Source organism: Typopeltis vanoorti, chromosome 11 (assembly GCF_054136105.1).
Source record: "Typopeltis vanoorti isolate ZY-2024b chromosome 11, IOZ_Tvanoo_1.0, whole genome shotgun sequence".
NCBI lineage: Eukaryota > Metazoa > Arthropoda > Arachnida > Uropygi > Thelyphonidae > Typopeltis > Typopeltis vanoorti.
This window is the reverse complement of record NC_143559.1, coordinates 134,618,905-134,639,597: the sequence shown is the minus strand read 5'-3', so window position 1 is coordinate 134,639,597 and position 20,693 is coordinate 134,618,905. Positions and strand designations below refer to the sequence as shown.

Genomic DNA, 20,693 nt, shown 5'->3' with positions numbered 1-20,693 from the left:
TTAGTCCGAATGACAAACAATAACAGCTAGGAAACAGATGGCGATAAACACATGATAAGATTAGGAAAAAAGATGGTCAACAGCAAAAAAAAATTATTTTTCTCTAACTGTAATGCAGTAAACGTAGTATAAGCATGGCAATTTTTGTGAGATATTCAATGCGTTAATTTGTGAATATTTTTAAAGGTTTTAGTGCAAGGACGATTTGAGAAATTTCTCCAGATAAATAAAGCGATTGTTCCTACTCATATCTGGTGACTTTGGAAATGGAATAAACTATCCTATAAGGTCAAACGTCAGCCTACTCTACTAAACTGACAGAGTGGATTAAAACGATATGTTTTAATCGAATTGTTTGACAAAAAACACTCAAAAAAAACTGTCACGGCTGCCTTTGCAGCTACCTTTTTTCAAAATAAACTGTTAGCGCTACAGAGATTAGAGTGTTTGTGCAAAAAAAAAAAGAGATAAGATTAAACAACTCGTATAAGAGCACAGTCCGATCGCGTAGGTAAATCTCCGAGGGCAGACGTTTGCTACGGAAAGTGCTAACTCACAGGCAGCGACGCGCTCCTTCAAGATGATGCGTGTAATGTTGATCGCTCTGCTGGTAGTAAGCCACATCAACGAAGAAAAACAAGTCGCCTGTAAGTACCTGCCGTTGAAGTTTTTAAAATAATCATTTATTCATTTTTTTAGCGATAGCACTTGGGGTACGCGCCAAAGTTGACTCTGGACTAGAAATCGAGATTGCATTCTTCAAAACATACGTTAAATTGACTCAGTTCTTAGACATTTTTTATGTAAATAGCTGTTTTTTTTTCTTTTTTTCGTTAGTGCTTAGTCGGCTATCTTTTATGCCTGAAGAGATTTGAATGAAAATGACATTTAATTGAATATTGAGAGCCTCAAGTGCGGCTCGGGAATACATTTTCGATTTAAACTGATTGTATATTCATGTTTACCTTGAAATAAAGTTTTTAAATGCAACTATAAAACAGAAACAGACTTTCCTCTAATCTTTTTGTTTAAAACAAAATAATCGAATTAATCATTGACGAGCCGCAAAAATTTTGTAGAGGCCGGGAATGGGGAATATGTTGCCTGCAAAGAAAAAACTGCAGTGGAAACGAAAAATAAATGGCCAAGATGACTGCACAAAGCAGATTGTTCAAGTATAATCAAGGACAGGCGGCTCTGGCATAGGCACTGCGGAACTGCAGCATCCCCAATTTTTCTCGATATATAAATATTTTTTTTAATTTATTTATATTTGCTTGTAATATTTAATTTTATCATGAACAATCCTAAACAATTCTCTTATTTTGTATAAAAAAATAATAAAAATCCATCTCGTAGCACTTAGAAGGGCGAAGGACGTAGCGGCGCTGTGTTTTCCACAGTGTCATATTGCTACGCGCGCAAGCATATGCACGTCATAGTGAGATGCGAGTTATTAGCGTAATGCGGCACTGTCCGTCGCGCAGTTCCACTGTCGTTTATATGCAGTTTGCGCCATTGGTAGAGTGTTGGTAGTGCTTATCGTGTTTACTCCGTCTCTTTAAATATTTGGACATTATAATTAAAGGATTTCATTGTAATGTCCAAAAATTGCAAATCCATTCCTTTAATTGAAATTAAAGGAATGGATTTTATTTTTAAGTGATTTTGAATTATACCAAACTGTATAATTTTATCGATAATAAACAATATTTTTTCATGTTAATTTATTTATTTTTTAAATTTTTACCATAATTTTGATATTTTATCCAAACACATATACACTGTACTTACAGTGTGCATGTATATTTCGAAAGTTGCAGCACCCCCACGATGTCAAGCCACGAGCCGACACTCATCAAGAATGCAATCTGTAAACAAGTATATTGCACAATGCATCGGTAATATATCGTTCTATCCTCCCAACAACTGTTATCAAATCGTTTTATGCAATTTGTTTGCAGATTGCGTAAAATGTTACGACAAAAGCGCTTATTTCAAATATTGCGCAAAGTTTCAATGTTGCGGTTTCCTGAATCGCTAAGCCTAAATACTTGATATGCTTTCAAGTCGGTCCACCACTACAATTGTACGAATTTAAAAAATAAAAAGGAAAGTTCATTGGCATAAATAATCACAAAAATATCATTAATAAGTTATTTAATAATAAGAAATCATTAACGTTAAGTGTATATTCCATTTAAAATGAAATTAAGTATATAATTAATACATTAATTTATTGGCTAGTAAAGTGTAATTTTTCTATGTGGCTTCCACACACAAAAGGTTATTTTGGAAATCCATAGGACATTCCTGTGGTGAGTGGAGTGGGAATTTTCTCCTATTTTTATTAATATTTTTATCTAGTCCGAAAACGCTGCTCTAGAGACCAAACATGAAACTTTTCAAACTACTTCAGGCATCCAGTAATTCAACTCCCACCTAAAGACAATCACACATCCATGTCTAAGGCTGGATTCGAACCCACACGCATCCTAACCACTCGACCAACCAGCCGGCCGTTAATTTTGCTACATAAAATTTAACTCGTAAATCGCAGATCCACTAGTGTCGATGAGTATTTGTGATACGAGTGCGATAATATCTTCAAAAGAAAGGACTGGAGGGGGGGGGTATTGTTGAAAATTATCAAACTTGATATTAAATGTGCAATCAAATTGCACATTATTGAACTATGACCCGAAAGATATTGCTCCCCATAATCTATTGTCTGGTTTTAAATTTTTCTTGTTGATTATTATTAATATTAATTTATATCAATAGTTTATGAATGGTCGGAAGTAACTTAGGAATTCTGGTGAGTGAAGCCACGCATTTATTTCATGGGTTTTTTGGGGGGAATTTCGATCTTGTGGCGTGCTAAGCCTAACTCCCACGTGCGTCTTTATTTAATTAATTGCTAGCGAAATCGTGACCCCGGAGTTAAATCGTTATTAGGTAAGCATTTGTTGGCTATTTATATAACCTAGTATTCCTTGTTTTTAATCTATGCCCACAGTTGATTCGAAGCCACGCTGAGAACAACTGTAATTAATTTATAAAGACAGAAACTCTGGACGTATGTCTGAACTGGAACAATCACTATTGTACATGTACATGTATATGTACATGTTAACTGTTTTTGATCAGCTGCTTTCTAGTGAGGCGCTTGTAAAAGTAATTTTGGCATGCGAAGGCAAGAACTTAAAGGCACACAGAGTAGTGTTATCTGCGAAGTCGATTCTTAAAATTTCTTAAACATCCCATTTTGATCCTGAAGTACATAAAATAAACAGATCTGAAAGTGATGGCGGATTTCATATAGACGGGTGAAATGAACATGTCGCAGGACCAGTTTCCTACAAGTTTAAAATGGAAAGTAATTTTAAAGAGATTGCAGATGAACAATTTTTTTTTCTGCTTTTACTGTTTACCTGCAGGAATGTGATAAATAACGGAGAATAATTTCAGTTCATTCCAGTTCCAAGTAAACGATTCAGCCTTACCAGGTGTATAGGCCTTGCTTCTTACCCGAATGCAACAAAAGTAACGTGGGGAAGAATTACTACCATTTAGGGAGGCGGAAAATATGAATGAATGTGTATAGGACTCGGTGAAGTGAAGAACCAGAGACCTGGTTACAACAGAGGGTGCTCAAGAATATTGATGAGGAATAGGTGTCGATCACAAGAGAAGGAAGACCATGAGTTCTCACCACTTAATTGTCCATCAACTTTGGATGATGTGGATTCTGCTGCAACGGACATAGCGCGCTTACGTGGAGTCTTTCATAGGACACAGCGGAAACGGAAGCTTGCAAGAGTGAATAAAAAAGTGGTGAGTGGGAATGCTAAGAAAAGAAAAAACATAAGAGGTACGAAGAAAGACAAAGCGATGATCATCTAAGAAAGAAAAACAGAGCAGGGAAGAACTTTGTAATAAGAGAATAACGAGAGCAGGGGCGGCTCGTGCATAGGCACTACGGAACTGCAGCACCCCCAATTTTTCTCGATATATAAATATATTTATTAATTTATTTATAATGTTGCTTGTAATATTTAATTTTATCATCAACAGTACTATACAATTCTCTTATTTGTATTAAAAAATAATGAAATTCCATCTTGTAGCACTTAGGAGGGCGAAGGACGCTAGCAGCACTGTGTTTACCACAGTGTCATATTGCTACGCGCACAAGCATATGCACGTCATAGTAAGATGCGAGCTAATGCGCACTAAGGCGAACTAATGCGCACTGACAGTGCGCATTAGTTCGCATCTTACTCAGAGTGTTCGCAGTGCTTATTGTGTTTACTCCGTCTCTTTAAATGTTTGGACATTACAATTAAACACATAACATTTGTTATGGTTTTTATTTTAGAACATTATTGGGGTTATGATAATGGGTTTTATTTTTAAGTATTTTTGAATTATACCAAACTGTATAATTTTATCGATAATAAACTATATATTTTCATGTTTCATTTTTTTTTTTTTTACCATAATTTTGATATTTTATCCAAACACGTATACACTGTACTTACAGCGTGTATGTATATTTCGAAAGTTGCAGTATCCCCACGATTTCAAGCTACAAGCCGCCACTGGATGAGAGTATGACGAAATTCTGTTCTGAGGTGCCAAGATTAATAATGCTAGTGAAGCTATTATGACACAAATGAATAAGGATACCTAGACGGTTACGGATAATCTGAAAGGTGAAAAGTACGTAAGAAGGGAAAACGTGAAAGAACTTCTGACAGTAGCAAAAGAGAAGATTGAAAGTGTAATGGCACTGAGTGTGTTGCCACGGTATGATAGAGGGGAGTTTGGAGGGAGGGCCATAATTGCAAATGCATAAGTGATATAGGAGGAATAATATGCAGTTTAGACGTGTGGAGTGAGCTTGATGGCCGAAAATGCATATAAGGCGGGTGGTTTCTACATGAATGGATCTGGTGTTAACTTTATGAAGTTAAGAGTTTATAAAAAGTTCTGTCGACCGGAGTAGGGTTGGAAGTGAAAAATCAGGGAAACTAGAGTTGTTAGGGATAAAGCAGATGCGGTACATGCAGACACCTAAAAGGCAAATGGGTGCGTGAAAGGACAGAAAATTCTGACTTTAGTTCCTGAGGATGTGGACGTAAGTTGAGGTGTGCGTGATTTTGCAGAATCTTGATGTGAATACAGCTGTGGGTTTCGATGGGATTTCAGCGAGCATATTACGAGGATGTCCAAGGGAATTAGATGGCCGATGAATAGATTCTTGAATTTGAGTCTCCCCTGTGGTGGGGGTCCCAAAGGAGTGGAAGGACCAGAAAATGGTTCTATTCCATAAAAGAAGTTCCGAGGAAGTAGCGAATTATCGACAGATCAGCATTTCTGGGATATGGTCAAAGCATTGGAGAAATCGGCTGAAGAAAAAATTCAGGAACTGGTAGATAGGAATGAGACACTGTATACGGGAGAAGCAGCATGGTTTTGTGAAGGGTAGACCATGCTTCAATGCTAATAACAAACTATAAAAACAAACGATATTGAAACAAAGGCTTCAGTGACTTGCTCACTTTTTATAATAAAGTGACAGCTCAGTTGGATAAAGGTAATGGGTACACAGTGATACTGCTGGATTTCGCAAAGGGGTGTGACAGGCACTTCATGGATGTTTGATACATATATTGCAGGAAATGGGGATCGATATAAATTTGGAAATGATGGAGAGATACCAGACAGTAGTTTATTCAGTAGTTTATTTACTCCGTATTTGAACTACAATTTAATTTGTATATTAACATATAGAGCTGCGAAAAAATATTTATCTACATGCAGATTGATTCAAAACTGGTTACAGCAATAGTCTATTAAGATGATGCTCAAATTTTACAGGATGATTTTCAAATTACTGACAAAATATAAAATTATGTACTGTGGGGTGAAAGGATTACCAGCTGTGTGCCATATGGGGGTAACTTTACTCCAGGAAATTGATAAAGCCAAGGATTCATCAGTGAATGTTGCGTGTTGGTCGGTAGGGAGTTGAAGTTCAGAAGGAAATAGTGCAAAAGTTGCTAAAACAGCTCTTAAAATTACCCTGTTATTGAAGAACATCCAGACAAGCAGATATAAGCAAGTTTGTACTTCTTTATAAGATTTTACTAAAGCATTCTGAATACTGTTCATAGATTCAGGTCACGTGGGTTTCTTAGAGATGAAACCAGAGGCATGTTGTTGCAGTCTGTGGAATGTTCCATATCAGGAGAGATTGAAGATTTTTAGGTTACAAAAACTGGTTGATAGGCAGATAAGGGAATATGATAGCGACATATAATCTGTTAGAAGGTTTTATAGGATATGGAGGACAGTTTTCAGTACATGGCTAGCATGAGGAAAACTAATGGTCATTCTTGAAAATTAAGTAAGAGTGTGGTTAGAAAGGGCGTGAGGAGCAGATTATTTCTTGAAGAGTAGTGAATGAATTGCATCGTTTAACAGAGTCGGTTGTGTTTGCTTTGTCAGTGAATTAGTTCAAAACAAAATATGACAGGTATTCTACTGCTATTACTGGTTAGTGTTGATGGTCACATAGGATAAGTCTATGTACTCCATGAAGGTGCCCATATAACTTTTGCCCTGCGCACTATTCCCACCTCATACCCAGATGGCTCAATTGCAACTTCACAGATAGAAAAAGCTAATCTCCTGGCATCACACTTTGCCTCCAATGCACACATAACTGACAATGGCAAATGCCTTCTAGTTAATCCAACTGCCGAACATGCAATGCCCCTGTATCATTTTGCCAAAAAGACATCACAAACCTGCTGTCTAAATTAGACACTAAAACGTCTCCTGGCACGTTTTAGTGTCTAATTTAGACAGCAACGAAATTCTTCCAATTATTCTGAAGGTCTGTGCATCTGAACTGACTCCTATCGTATGCCACCTGTACACAGTCTCTTACTCCACTGTATATATCCCAAAACCTGGAAAGTGGCCTATATTCAACCCATTCCTATAAAGGGTGACAAATCACTGCCATCTAACTACCTCCCCATCTCAGTCACCTCAGTCCTATCAAAAGTAATGGAGAAAATCATCAACTCTCAACTCCTAATCTACCTTGAAAGTACCCGGCTATTAAGCGACCATCAGTATGGATTCCGTCAAAGCCGTTCAACAGGAGATCTACTCTCATACATCACTCATCACTGGACAAACGCTATGGAAAAATTTGGTGAATCTCAAGTAGTTGCACTCGATATCTCCAAAGCCTTTGACCGAGTCTGGTACAAAGGCTTACTGAGCAATCTCCCATCATTTGGACTGCCTCAGGACTTTTGCAGATGGATTGCCAGCTTCCTGTCTGGATGTACACTATGTGTGATGGTAGACGGCTCCCTATCCTCTCACCATCCAACTAATGCTGGGGTCCCTCAAGGTTCAGTTCTCTCATCGACCCGCTTCCTTCTATATATCAATGACCTACTTCAGTTGAACTCTAACCCAATGCACAGTTTTGCAGATGACAGCATATTACATTCCTCCCTTTCATTTAACAAACCCTACTATACACAACTCACTTCAACCCACAGAACATCAACCACCGCTGCCATTAATTCCGACCTCCAAGCCATCCGCCAATCGGGCTCAGACTACCTTGTCAACTTCAACGCTAGTAAAACCCAGTTCTGTCTTATTTCTCACAAAAAAAAAAACATTTTCCCCTATCATTGTTTTCCATAACACTCAAATCAGAGACAAGACGAAATTTCTCTTCTCAGAATTACCTTGACATCAAGCCTCTCCTGGCATAAACACATCACAACCATTGCATCCGCAGTTTCCAAAAAACTAGATTTTCTCTTTCGCTCAAGACGTTACTTCACCCCTAAACAGCTGTTAACTCTATACAAGTCACCCCAGCTCTCGAATACTGCTCTCACTGGAGCGGTGCTCCAAAAAGAACCTTCAAAATGCTTGACTCAATACAGAGGAGAGCTATTAGACTAATAAATGATCCATCTCTCACCAACTCGCTCTTCTCACTTTCACATAGACGCTTGGTCTCTGCAATCTGTATATTCTATAACTATTTACAAGGAAAATGTTCATCCGAAATAGCATCAATAATTTCCCCACTCTGTACTAAGCCCATTGAAACACGTAGAGCTGCCGCCCAACATCCTTTTACAGTACACCTCGAAACCCACAGAACAAGTTTCTTTTTCTCCTCATTCATCCCTGCTACTGCAGTACTGTGGAACAGTCTTCCGCCTGACATATTTCCCAAGGAATACAATATGCAGGCGCTTAAATCGAATGTAAACAAGTTTCTCCTTTCATAACCCAACACCCATATACGGTACTAACGTACTATGGGTTGACCAACCAACCTCTTGTATATGGACCCAACATAAAAAAAAAAAAAAAAATATATATATATATATATATATATATATATATTATAATAATAACTCTTCTTCTTCTTACCGAAGTAAGAAGAAGATATAGAATCTAGGTCTACCTACTCACTGATGAGACCTCAATAAAGGTCGAAACCGGTCTGGGTAGTGACCTCTCCTCATAATGTAAAACAGTAATACATCTCCTAGGAACTGCGTTTTACATTATGAGAAAATATTAAAGATAGTGACGGAACTTGCTCCACCTTTGCAACGAGTTGCCCTAGTGTTGTACTACCCAGGTGATCACTTACGCCTGGACTCGCCGATAGTTCTTTGGCATGTAACTCTTAGATTTCGATGGATTTCGATCTCCGAGTTTCGTACCCGGCTATAAAATAATACGGGATTTACTATCCCCCTTAACTTAAGATATTGCTCTGTTAGGCCTACTGGCCTGTTACAGAGCTATCTTAAGCCCTAAGTCGTACCAGTCCTGAGGATAAGGTGACTAGCCCTATGCCTCCCGGTATATGATATGGCTGTAGCTACGTGTGTTCATAGGACCAGTTTGCGGGAGAAAAAATCCCAGATAAACTGGGGAGAAAAACCCTGCTGTCCACGTCCGGCTAACTTGGCTATGGCTGAGGAAGATCCTTAAGCTCCTCATGTTGGCGAAGGGAATCGAACCCAGGACCCTCCTTTCCCAGGCATATGGTTGCGAAGCGCACAGCTACTATGCTAACCGCACGGACTCATATAATAATAATAATGATAATAATAATAATATATTTTTGATTATAAATGATTCATTGGTTTGTCTAACTAGCATGTAGTATATCTCGTTTTCCTGTCAAAAGAACCAGAAGACATTCAGATTAAGTTTCGGATGATAAAGCTGCGTGTGTGAAAATGTTGGGATTTTGCTGTCATCTTTAGAAGAAATTCTAGTCGAATTTACATGCTCTACTGAAACGAATAATGTTCCTTCATTATTTATTTATTAATTATTGGCGAATTATCTGAACAATCTTCGTTACTCTTTCGAAATATGCATGGAAGTCTTTGGTGGGGGGGGGGGAATTACACGATCCCCTGTAGACCATTATCATCGAATATCTTTTCAACTGTTTTATGCTTTTAAACGAAAAAAATAGAAAATAATTGTGTGCACAATTTCTTCTGATTCAATTTAGTATGCCAAAATTTCTGGTGCAAGTCGAAATATGTCTGAACATATTCGGTGTGCATCATACCTCCTCACTGCGTTATTAAGTAAAACCAGTATCATTAATTACAGCAGTAACAAATTAAATTCAGAAAGGAAGAAGAGGTCTGTGGCCTATTCTCCTCTTTCAAAAAGTTACGCAACAAATTATGAATTTTTAATTTAACTAGCAAAATATTAAGAAAGGAAACCTAATTTTATGTTGATTACGTATAACACAAAATACAATTAGAAATAAATATTTGTCATAATCCTTAATATTAATGAAACAAAAACGCTAAAAACATCTCGCATCTTTCTAATATTTGTCCATTGCCCTCCTGAAAATCAAATTAAGACCAATAAAAAATATAATATAAAAGAAATTCCCTAAATCAAATTAGAAAAAAAAAAAAACTTATCTTAATTTATAAATGATGAAAATGCATTCAAATTAAGTGGATGTATATTGAATCCAACATTATTTCTTAGCCGAATAAGAAACTCAAAGATAGAAAATCTAAGAGTTTCATGCCGAATATAGAAAACTATATAAAAGTTCGGCGAGTCTAAGCGCCTTTTACTACGAGTTGCCCCAGCATGTACCAGGTGTTGGCTTACGCTTAGATACTCGCCGAACTTTCATATAGTTTTCTATATTCGGCATGAAACTCTTAGATTTTCTATCTTTGAGTTTCTTATTCGGCTAAGAAATAATGTTGGATTCAATATACATCCACTTAATTTGAATAAATTTACCTCGCCGAAGTTAAGCCTATTGGCTCTTTATCTCGGTAGATCAAAATGTATTTGTTTTAAATGGACATCGGTATTATTTTAATTGAGGGGTTTCGCCTTTACAGTCTATGACTGGCACTCTGATGCTGTATAAGTGCAATGAAGACATCACACACTCAGAAACTAATAAGATAAAAGTAGATGAATAAAACCATACCGGTTTGGAAATAGAATGCAAAGTACATTGGTTGGAATTTTTATCCAAACTTAGTTGATTCAATTTATTCCATTATTACTATAAGCCAGGGAGTTTTACAGATGATCTGGAAGACATGCATCCCTAAATTAGTACAATGAGTACAGGTCGTGTGATTATATGACGGACTTCTACTATGGAGATATAGATAGGAAGGAAGAAAGATCACATGGCAGGAAGGAAATAGAATTTATACACCTAGACCGAGAATTACTTAATGGAAGAGAATTCCAGTCTTCCATTAAGAAGAATTACTTAATGGAAGACTGGAATAGTATTGCGCCTGATCATAGGATCAGAAGAGCTGTTCATATCCAATGTGACCACATCGCCTCCCATTGGTGAGAGTGACCATGCTGCTGTTGGAGATTTGGGAGATTGTCAACATGAAGAATATTCTGTCACGAAGGGTTATATGTGGAACTACACTGCAGGTTATTAGGACAAGTTTGGAAAGAAGCATAAATCAGTACCATGGCATAAAACAATGTATGGTAAAAATGTTAGTAGCAAGGGATATAGTTAAAAATCACCTAGAGGAAGCAGTATTAAATTTTATACTTAAGGTAAGAAGGGTTAATCAGATAGGAGTTGAATTAATGAGTAACATCATTAACAACGAGCTGCTGAAGAAGAAAATGCTGTGGCAGGTATATAAAGCGAAAGGTGACCAGCAAACTTATGAACAGTACAAGGCTCAGGCAAGAAAGGTGACCAGCATGGCAAGGAAGTCAAAAATCAGATTATGAGAAGCATTTAGCCGAGTAGGCCAAAGGAAATCCCAAAGAGTTCTTTCGTTATGTGGCAAGTAAGAGTAAGAATGACTGTGCAAGATCAATCTTAAGGAGTGATGGTCACGAGGAGACAGAAGCGGATAAAATAGTTGAGTTACTCAGTGACCACTTTGCAAGCATATCTTCTTAGTGAGGTTACTGCTTTAAGCTATATGACAGACACTGTGAGAACAGAGGAGGATGAACTAGAGGTTCTTTGGATATTGAAGAATCTCAATGTAAATACATCTGTGAGATTAGATTGGATATCAGTGTGGGGTTTGGGAGAACTGGCAAGGGAACTGGCAATGCTCCTCACTAGCCTGTTTATTTTAAGTTACTGCTCTGTAGAGTTCAAAGGGGGTGGAAAGATGGAAAATAATTATTTTGCATAAGGGAGATTCTAAGACTACAGTAGCAAATTATAGACCAATCAGTATCTCAGGAATGGTGCTAAAAGTATTGGAAAAATTGGTCAAAAAGAGAATTCAAGAATGGGTAAATAAAAATATGATACTGTATGAGGGCTAACATGGCTTTGTGGGAGTCTGTCATGCTTTAGTAATTTACTAACTTTTTATAATAGAGCTGAGCTGGATTAAGGAAATGGCTACACGTTTATTTTGATAGATTTTGCAAAGGCATTTAATAGAATACCACATTGGAACTCTGTTATGCAAATTAGAACAAATGGAGACGGATACGTTCTCTCCCTCTTATTCACTTAACTAGTGAATAAGAGGGTGGCTGCTGGATATATACCAAAAAGTGGTATATGGAGGGGCAGAAGCGAGGAGAAAACACGTCACGAATCGTGTGCCGCAGAATTCAGTGCTGGGACGATTGCTGTATAATTTGTACATAAATGATATAGGAAATAACCTGAAAGGAAATATTTAGTTGTTTGCTGATGATGCAAAATTAAATCGAGTAATATCAAGGCAATGTGGAGAGCTTGTAGGATGATTTAAACAGGCTGTCAGTTTAATGTAGAGAAATGCAAATTTATGCATCTTCGGATAAACAGATTACAAGTTGTGTATCGTATTGATAGCACTGTGCTCCAGGAAATAGAAGAAGATAGAGATTTAAGGGGTGGTAGTAGACGGAGTGTTAAAGTTTAGAGGATATATTGCTATAACATTGCTTGGCTATTGAAGAACGCATTAACGTGTAGAGATAAGGAAGTTATTATTTCTCTTTATTACGCCTTGATGCGACCACATCTGGATTAGTGTTCAGGTCTGGTCCCTTGGGTTTCTTGGGATGTGGATCCGTGGAGAGTATTAAGAGGCAAGTGACCAGACGGCGAGTGGCCTGTGGAATGTGCCCTATGAGGATAGATTGAAGGTGTGTTGACTGCAGAAGTTGGTTGATAGGAGAAAAAGAGGAGATATGACAGAAACATCTAAGTTGCTTAAAGGATTTCATAGGATTCATGCATGGGAAATGTTTCAGCACTTGGCTAGAAGGACCAGAACAAGTGGATCATACATGGAAGTTGAACAAAAGTGTGGTCAGTAGGGGTGTTAGGACGAGAATTTTTTCTTGGAGAGTTGTGAATGAGTGGAATGGTTTGCCAGAGTCAGTTGTGAGTGCTTGTCAAGGAAAGGTATGATAGATTTCGCGGATACCTTGGGTCTCTCACGACGCATCTTCAGACTCCATGGAGGTGCCCTTATAATAATAGTAATTTTTTTTAACATTTTATTTGTCATAAATTACATACATGCATATAATAATAATAATAATAATAATAATAATAATAATAATAATAATAATATTTTTTTTACATTGCATACATTTGTTACAGTTATTATATACATTACATACATTTGTTTACATATGATACATTACTTATATTTGTTTACATGTGATATTTACATTACGTACATTGTTTACATATAATACATACATTACATACATTGGTTTTCATGTGATACGTACATTGCATGCATTTGTTTACATATGATACATTACTTACATTTGTTTACATGTGATATTTACATTACCGACATTGGTTTACATATAATACATACATTACATACATTGGTTTACATATAATACATACATTACATACATTGGTTTTCATGTGATACGTACATTGCATGCATTTGTTTACATATGATACATTACTTACATTTGTTTACATGTGATATTTACATTACCGACATTGGTTTACATATAATACATACATTACATACATTGGTTTACATATAATACATACATTACATACATTGGTTTTCATGTGATACGTACATTACATGCATTTGGTTACATATGATACATCTTGGATGAGAACTAATTTCTTTGCTTTCATCCTCGAAGCTTATATGTAAGTTTATCTCAGGATGACACCAGTTGGTTATTATGTATTGGTTTTTTTTTTTTTTTTTTTTCTGTGTTGGGAAGCTACGAAATTATGATTGAGAAATTCGCGGACGCTCACTCACACACACAAGCACACACACAAGCACACACAACACACACACACACACACACACACACACACACACACACACACACACACACACACACACACACACACACACAATAACTTGGAATGTACTAATGCGTCGCTGAACTGGAAGCCTCAGCGAATATATTGTGGTTCATTAAGTTTGTATGGTATTTTGGGTGCGTGTTTCATGTTCATAGTATGTCCTTAGAGCTCTTTTCAGGCTATTGTAGTTTGTAAGGTTCCTGTATTCAAAAGGTAATTTGTTATCATGTCTGGGATGTAGAAGTTTCGCGTTTTAGTGATTATTGTATTTATATGTGATATAATTAGTAGCCTGAGGTCTTGTTATACGGTATGTATTTCTAACTGTCCTGTAGTTGGCATCGAAATAATGTTTTAGCAAGGCTGCATAGTGTAAATGTTTTGCTGTCAGTATTTTGTGTTCTGATATTGCAATGTTTATAAGGTCGTGATTTTCTCTTTGTTCCCAAAAGATCAGTTTTGTCATTTTGTACTGTAGCGACATTAATCTATTTAATTTGTAGGGTGCGCAGAAAGTATACGTTGTTATAGCGTATGTTAGTATATTTTGGCATAGTGCTTTGTATATTAGTGTTTTTAGGCGTATGGGAACTATGTCTTTTAACCTGTAGAGTTTGCCACTTATTGTTCGGAGTTTGTTGTGTAGATGGTTTATGTGGCTATTCCAGTTCATATCTGCATCGAAGTAAATTCCAAGGTATCGTATTGTTTCAACCTGAGTGATTGTAGTGGTTTTGCTGTTCTGTGTGTTTTTTATGTTGGAAAGTGGATGTTGGATGGTTATATATTTGTTATCAACTGGTCAAGTCAGTGGATTTCTGAATATCATTAATTCAGCACTACACAGGCTACTGGTAGCTCTCTGCTTCGGTTTGATCCGATACGTGTGATATGCTTTCTATTTTGGAGGTAGTTTGTAAACCACCTGTGAAGAGGCCCGTCTATTCCAACATGCCTCAGCTTTTCTAACAAGGTTTGATGTGTAAGTGTGTCGAATGCTTTAGTTAGATCTATAAAGACTACCATGGCAATTTTGTTTTTGTCTAAGGCGGTATTAATTACGTCTGTAAAGTCTTCCAAGAGAGATGTTGTTCCCTTATTTTTCTGAAAACCATATTGAGTTTTGGGGATAATATGAAAGATCTCCGTGTATTCTGTGAGTTTCTTCAGTATGATCCGCTCCATAATTTGATTGATAATTGGTAATGTTGCTATGGGTCTGTAATTGCTGATTAAATTTCTTTTTCCTTGTTTGTATATGGGTGTGATTATGGCGGTCTTTAGCATACTTGGTATCTGTCCTGTTTTAAATATTTTATTTATTAGTTTTAGTAGGATAGGACTTAAACTAGTTGCATGGTGCTTTATATCTTTAGGTCTGATACCATCTATTCCTGGGCCTTTGTTTGGTTTGATTTGATGTATTGCTGAGAGAAGTTCTGCTTTTTTTATGGTTGGGAACCATAATGTCTGTTTTGATTGCGGTCCAAGTGGAGGGTCTCGTTTTGTGAATGGGGGAATATTTCTGTGCAGGTCTTCGATGGAGTCTGCAAAGTATTGGTTAAAGTCATTTGCTAGTTGTTGGATAGGTTTTGCGTCTTTCATGAAGCTGTGTGTTATGGTTTTGGAGGCGGTGGTGTTGGGAACAAAATCTAGCATCTCATTAATCAGATGCCAGGTTTGTTTCATGTTGTTTTGTGCGGAGGTTAGTTTGTCTCTGTAGTAGCTTATTTTTCCATTTCTGATTTGTATTGTAAGGCGATTCCTTGTTATCTTATATTCAGTTTTTAAAGCTGTGTTATTTGGATATCGCTTTAATTCTTTCCATAAAGCGTCCTTTCTGTGTATTTCGAGGATTAAGTTTTGTGTTATCCAAGGATTTTGTGTTGTTTTTGATTGAATTCGGACTTTCTTTGTAGCTTTCTTATATATTTCCTCCAGTGTGAGTTTAATGTTGTTGTATAAGATATCTGCTGAATCTGATGCCAGGTGTTCTCAGTCTGTTTTTCTTATTTCCTGGTTGACTATTTCTTCGTCTATTATTGTTTTCTGTCGCTTTTCTTCTGTGGGACATTGCATGGGTATTGTCTTGGTGTGCAGGTTTAGAGCGGTGAAGTAATGGTCTGCTACTTTGCACTTTATGACTGATGCAGTGTAACTATTTGGTTGTGCTCGGACGTTTATATGATCTAGACAGGAGGCAGTGATGTTATTTCCGAATTTTTCTTCTCTAGTACATGATGTTATTGTTGGTATTAGATTATACATGGATAGTGTGTCTAGGTATTGTACAGTGTTGTTCTGGTTTTCATTTGCAATATTTATGTTTATGTCGCCAATTATCATTAGGTGTTCGGTTGAGCATATTTCTTGGCTTGAAAGCCAGCAATATTGTTCGTGTAAGAATTTTATCATGTTTAGGTTTGGTGGCCTGTAAATAGCATTTAGTATTATGGGATGCTGTGTATTCGTGGTATTAATGATTTCCAGGCAGAGGGTTTCAGCATGCTCAAACTTATAGGCCGTTTCTTTTGCTATTACTTTTTGTTTGATAAATATTAATATTCCACCCTCTCTTTTTGTTTGGCGGCATGATCTATGTTGTTGGAAGCCTGGAATTTGGAATGCAGTCGCTTCGTCATTAGTTATGGATACTTCTGTAAGAATCAATATATCAACAATATCAGTGTAATTCCTCACATAAGCCTGTAATAATAACCAATGTTTTCGGATGCTTCTGATGTTAATATGCAAGATTGAGAGACCTCTCGCTTGTACTGTGTTTTGTTTCCATGCATCAAGAGATTCGAAAGTACAATTACTGATGTATTCTGGTGTAATTGCATCTATCTTATGGTTTATATTCATTTTTGTGTGTTGAGATCTTCTTATTGAACTAAGTTGGAGTCTTTTGTTTCACTCTGGCAACCTGTCTATATCTTCCAATCTTTTTATTTGTATAGACTTTGAAGTCTGTGACTTTCTCAAGAATATTTTGCCGTCTTTGATCCATAAAAATTTATACTTTTTTTCTTTTCTTGCTTGGTACAAAATATTCTGATTGAAAGGTGTTAAATACTCAGATAGAAAGATTGGCGTATTGTCTTGCGATGCATTTAAATCCTTGACTACTGGTTTTTTCAGTCTGCTGGCTTTTATGAGATTGTCGCTTGTAGCCTTGCTTGTCAGACGAACTATGACTGGTGCAGGTCGTGGCGAGCCTTGTTTTCTGTTCTTCCTGGGAAAACGATTTATGGTCTGAATATCATTATGCTGTAAGGGGATGTCAATTGCATGACCTAACTTTAAGACTACGTCTCTAAGATTTTCTGTGGATCCAGTTTCTGGAAGACCGTTTATGACAAGGTCTTCTTTATGTTGTTGTTGGTTTAAAACTTCGTATTTTAGTTTCTGGGAATTAAATTCTTGACGGAGTTCCGATGTGTCTTTTATCAATTTGTGCTGCTGTCAGTTAATGCGTTAATGCTGGTTTTAATGTCTTTTACCGTTTTGTAAGACTTCTTCGACTTTTGAATTATTAAATTGAACAAACTCTTCATTTTCGCTAATTTTTTTTGTTATTTCCTTATTCTGTTTATCAAATAGTTCTTGGACAAGATCTACCAAGCTGGCTTTTATATTTTCTAAACCTTTTTCTAGTAATAAATTTACGGAACTCAAATTATACGACTCACCGGTGTTTTGTTGTCTGTTCAGTTCATCGTCCGATTCTGCCTCCGTCGTAATCATTTGCGTCGTGGGTGGTGGCGTTTCTTTGTTCTCTCTACAGTTCTGGCACTTCCATTCTTCTCGTTTGGCATTGGATTTGCGTTGCCAGGTTGTTTCTGAAAGTTTGGAACATGTAAAGTGAAGATTCCTATGGCATTTCCTGCAGGAAATATAACATCCATCGGACGGCAATTCCTTCTGACACTTGTTGCGCTTCATGACTCACCTTTCTTCCTTTGGACAGCTACAAAGATGGCGACGTCCTTTGTTCTATACTCGTTAGCAACCGCGGTGTACGCTTGAATTTTTAGCACCACACTCAGATTTTGGATTCCACTTGGCCGATTTCGATGAATTATATGTCACTGTCTTCAGCGTGACAAGTAGAGTTACTTTATGACACTTTTAAATTAAAAACAGGAGTTAGAACCACATTAAAAGTATAAAAAAGGGACCAGCGATACGACCATGCAACCGTTCGTATGCCTACACAGCGCCCTCTTCAACAACAACAACAACAACAACAATAATAATAATAATAATAATAATAATAATAATAATAATAATAATAATAATAATAATAATAATAATAATAATAATAATAACCTAATTTTTAATTCCTTTTGTTCACAAGGAATGTCGAACTCTGCAAATGCAATTACTTCTAACAGAAGACTGCAAAGAATGTCTTAAAAACTAAAAGCCAAATTTTTTCGCCTCAAACTTTATCGGTATAGTTCGCCCACCGATTTGAGGTCCCTCGACACTTCTGCGCATGTCAGAAAAAGGAGAATCCATTCCGATAATAGGGTAATCAGTCTGTCTTCTGGGATGTAATAATAAACAAACTGAGCTTGTTTATTATTACAGGTCGGAAAATTTAGCTTTTCTTTTACGAACATTGCTGTTTTTAAAGTGTAACTATTTTGCTTGTATAACAGTTGGAAAAATGTACGTAGAGTGTTAATACGTGCAAATACTGCGTTCTACATAAAACAATGTCACTTCGCTCCATGATAAGTTTCCTTTTATTCTGGGACTTTTTAAAACAAAATCCGATTTCATGAAGTATTTTCCTTAAAGTTTCTCTTTTCCAAGGAAAATTAATTTTTTCTTTATGCACAGGAATCAATTTCGGGACAGTTGGCACTCTTTTCTCGACCACGTAAAATTCGTGAATAGCTCTTCTTATAAGGTCTACATCAAAAGCATTCAAAGCTACGGTTTCGATGGTTTTCTTTCTCTGGCGCCTTTTTTTTTTTTTTAGGAGATTTAAATTTTGGCTTACCTTCACCTTTTGATTCCCTACGAATTCTTTTAACAGTCGACCCCGATACGCCTGCAATTGCACTTGCACGTTTTATGACTTGAGAAAGGGGAACAAGAAGACGGCCTTCTGACGATTCTTTTTCGCAGAATGTCAGCACATTATTCAATAATCTTTTGCAAGAGCTACTGAAACGTGTAACAATAGAACTTGTTGGCTGTACTGGATCCATCATACAAATTAATAATAAAAAAATAATGCAAAAAGAGAACAACAAAAATCGCTGTACTAGTACAGCGACTGACAAGAAAGCACCTGATTTCGCATGTTGGCGACCAATTGGTACATCCTTCATTTCTTTCTCCCCTCAGCATGAATCGACTATTCTTGGCACCAAGCCAAGAAGGGATCTAGAAATGGTGGGTGAACTATAACTCTAAAAGACAGAGTAGAATTTCAGGAGGAGATATATTCGTTTTATGCCTTATACAATAAAGAAAAGCGCAAATATCTTTTACCGTTTCAAAGAAAAGAAATTATTTGGGAAAATTCATAAACATATTAAGCCATTTAAGCTAAAACTTTTCTCTTTTAGGATTTTTTTTGTTGGTCGTATATCTAAAGCTACCTCAGTTCAAAACTTCGACTTCCAACCCCATGGGACTATACACACATTTTTACCTGTCAGCCATTGGCTCAGCACACGTAGAAAAACTCCACTGAAAGTTGTGTGATTCATGTTGGCCTAAACGTTTAAAAATTCCGAAGAAATTCGTATTTTCTTCTTTAATTTTTTAGAGTAGGAGTTTAACACTTAGACCTTTAGGCGAGCATAAGGCTTTCTGCATATAACATTTCTTTTAATTAGCTTGTATTATATTTGAAGTAATTCCAATAACTCCCTTACAGGTAGAGCTACAGATAGCAACTCGTGGGAGACAGCAACACCCGACCCTTCAGCATTGAATACTGGAAGTCCTGCTTCAAAACTACAGTGGGGAACAACTGATAGCGATGATTTGCAGACAACAGATGAGCATTCTCAGGACAATGAAAATCGTACTTGGTGGTCAAGAACGAGTAAACCGTGGTGGCAAACAACACAGCGACCCTCCTTACAAACTACTGGACGACCGTCGTGGAATACAACAGAACAATCGTCAGAACGACCGTGGTGGCAAACAACATCAAGATCTTGGTGGCAAACCACAGATCGACCTCGGTGGCAAACAACAGAACGACCATGGTGGCAAACTACAGAACGACCTTGGTGGCAAACCACAGAACGACCTCGGTGGCAAACAACAGAACGACCATGGTGGCAAACAACAGAACGACCATGGTGGCAAACAACAGGACGACCATGGTGGCAAACCACAGAACGACCATGGTGGCAAACTACAGAACGACCATGGTGGGAAACCACAGAACGACCTAGGTGGCAAACCACAGAACGACCTCGGTGGCAAACCACAGAACGACCTTGGTGGAAAACCACAGAACGACCATGGTGGCAAACCACAGAACGACCATGGTGGCAAACCACAGAACGACCATGGTGGCAAACCACAGAACGACCATGGTGGCAAACCACAGAACGACCTTGGTGGCAAACCACAGAGCGACCTAGGTGGCAAACAACAGCCTATGATCAGTGGTTCACCACAAGGAGACCTGGGGATAAAAAAAAAAGTAAGTTTACAAAAAAATTATTTTTATCATTATTATTATCTTTCTCCTCTTTGCTAGTGTCTGCAGTCTAGAAATTTTCAATCTGTATTTCACAATCCTGTTATCATTTCAACATTCTCCTTTGCA

General features: G+C 37.1%; 1 protein-coding gene across 1 annotated transcript in view; it reads left to right on the top strand.

Moving 5' to 3' along the window:
• Positions 1-299: 299 nt before the first annotated feature.
• Positions 300-20,693, top strand: part of LOC150102075 (uncharacterized protein CG3556-like) — a 55,795-nt gene continuing 35,401 nt past the window's right edge. Inside the window, exons 1-2 of the mRNA XM_090400145.1 lie at positions 300-647; positions 19,785-20,567. Of these exons, the coding sequence (XP_090256271.1) occupies positions 581-647; positions 19,785-20,567 (850 nt within the window). The 5' untranslated portion in view covers positions 300-580. The remainder of the gene's footprint in view (positions 648-19,784; positions 20,568-20,693) is intronic.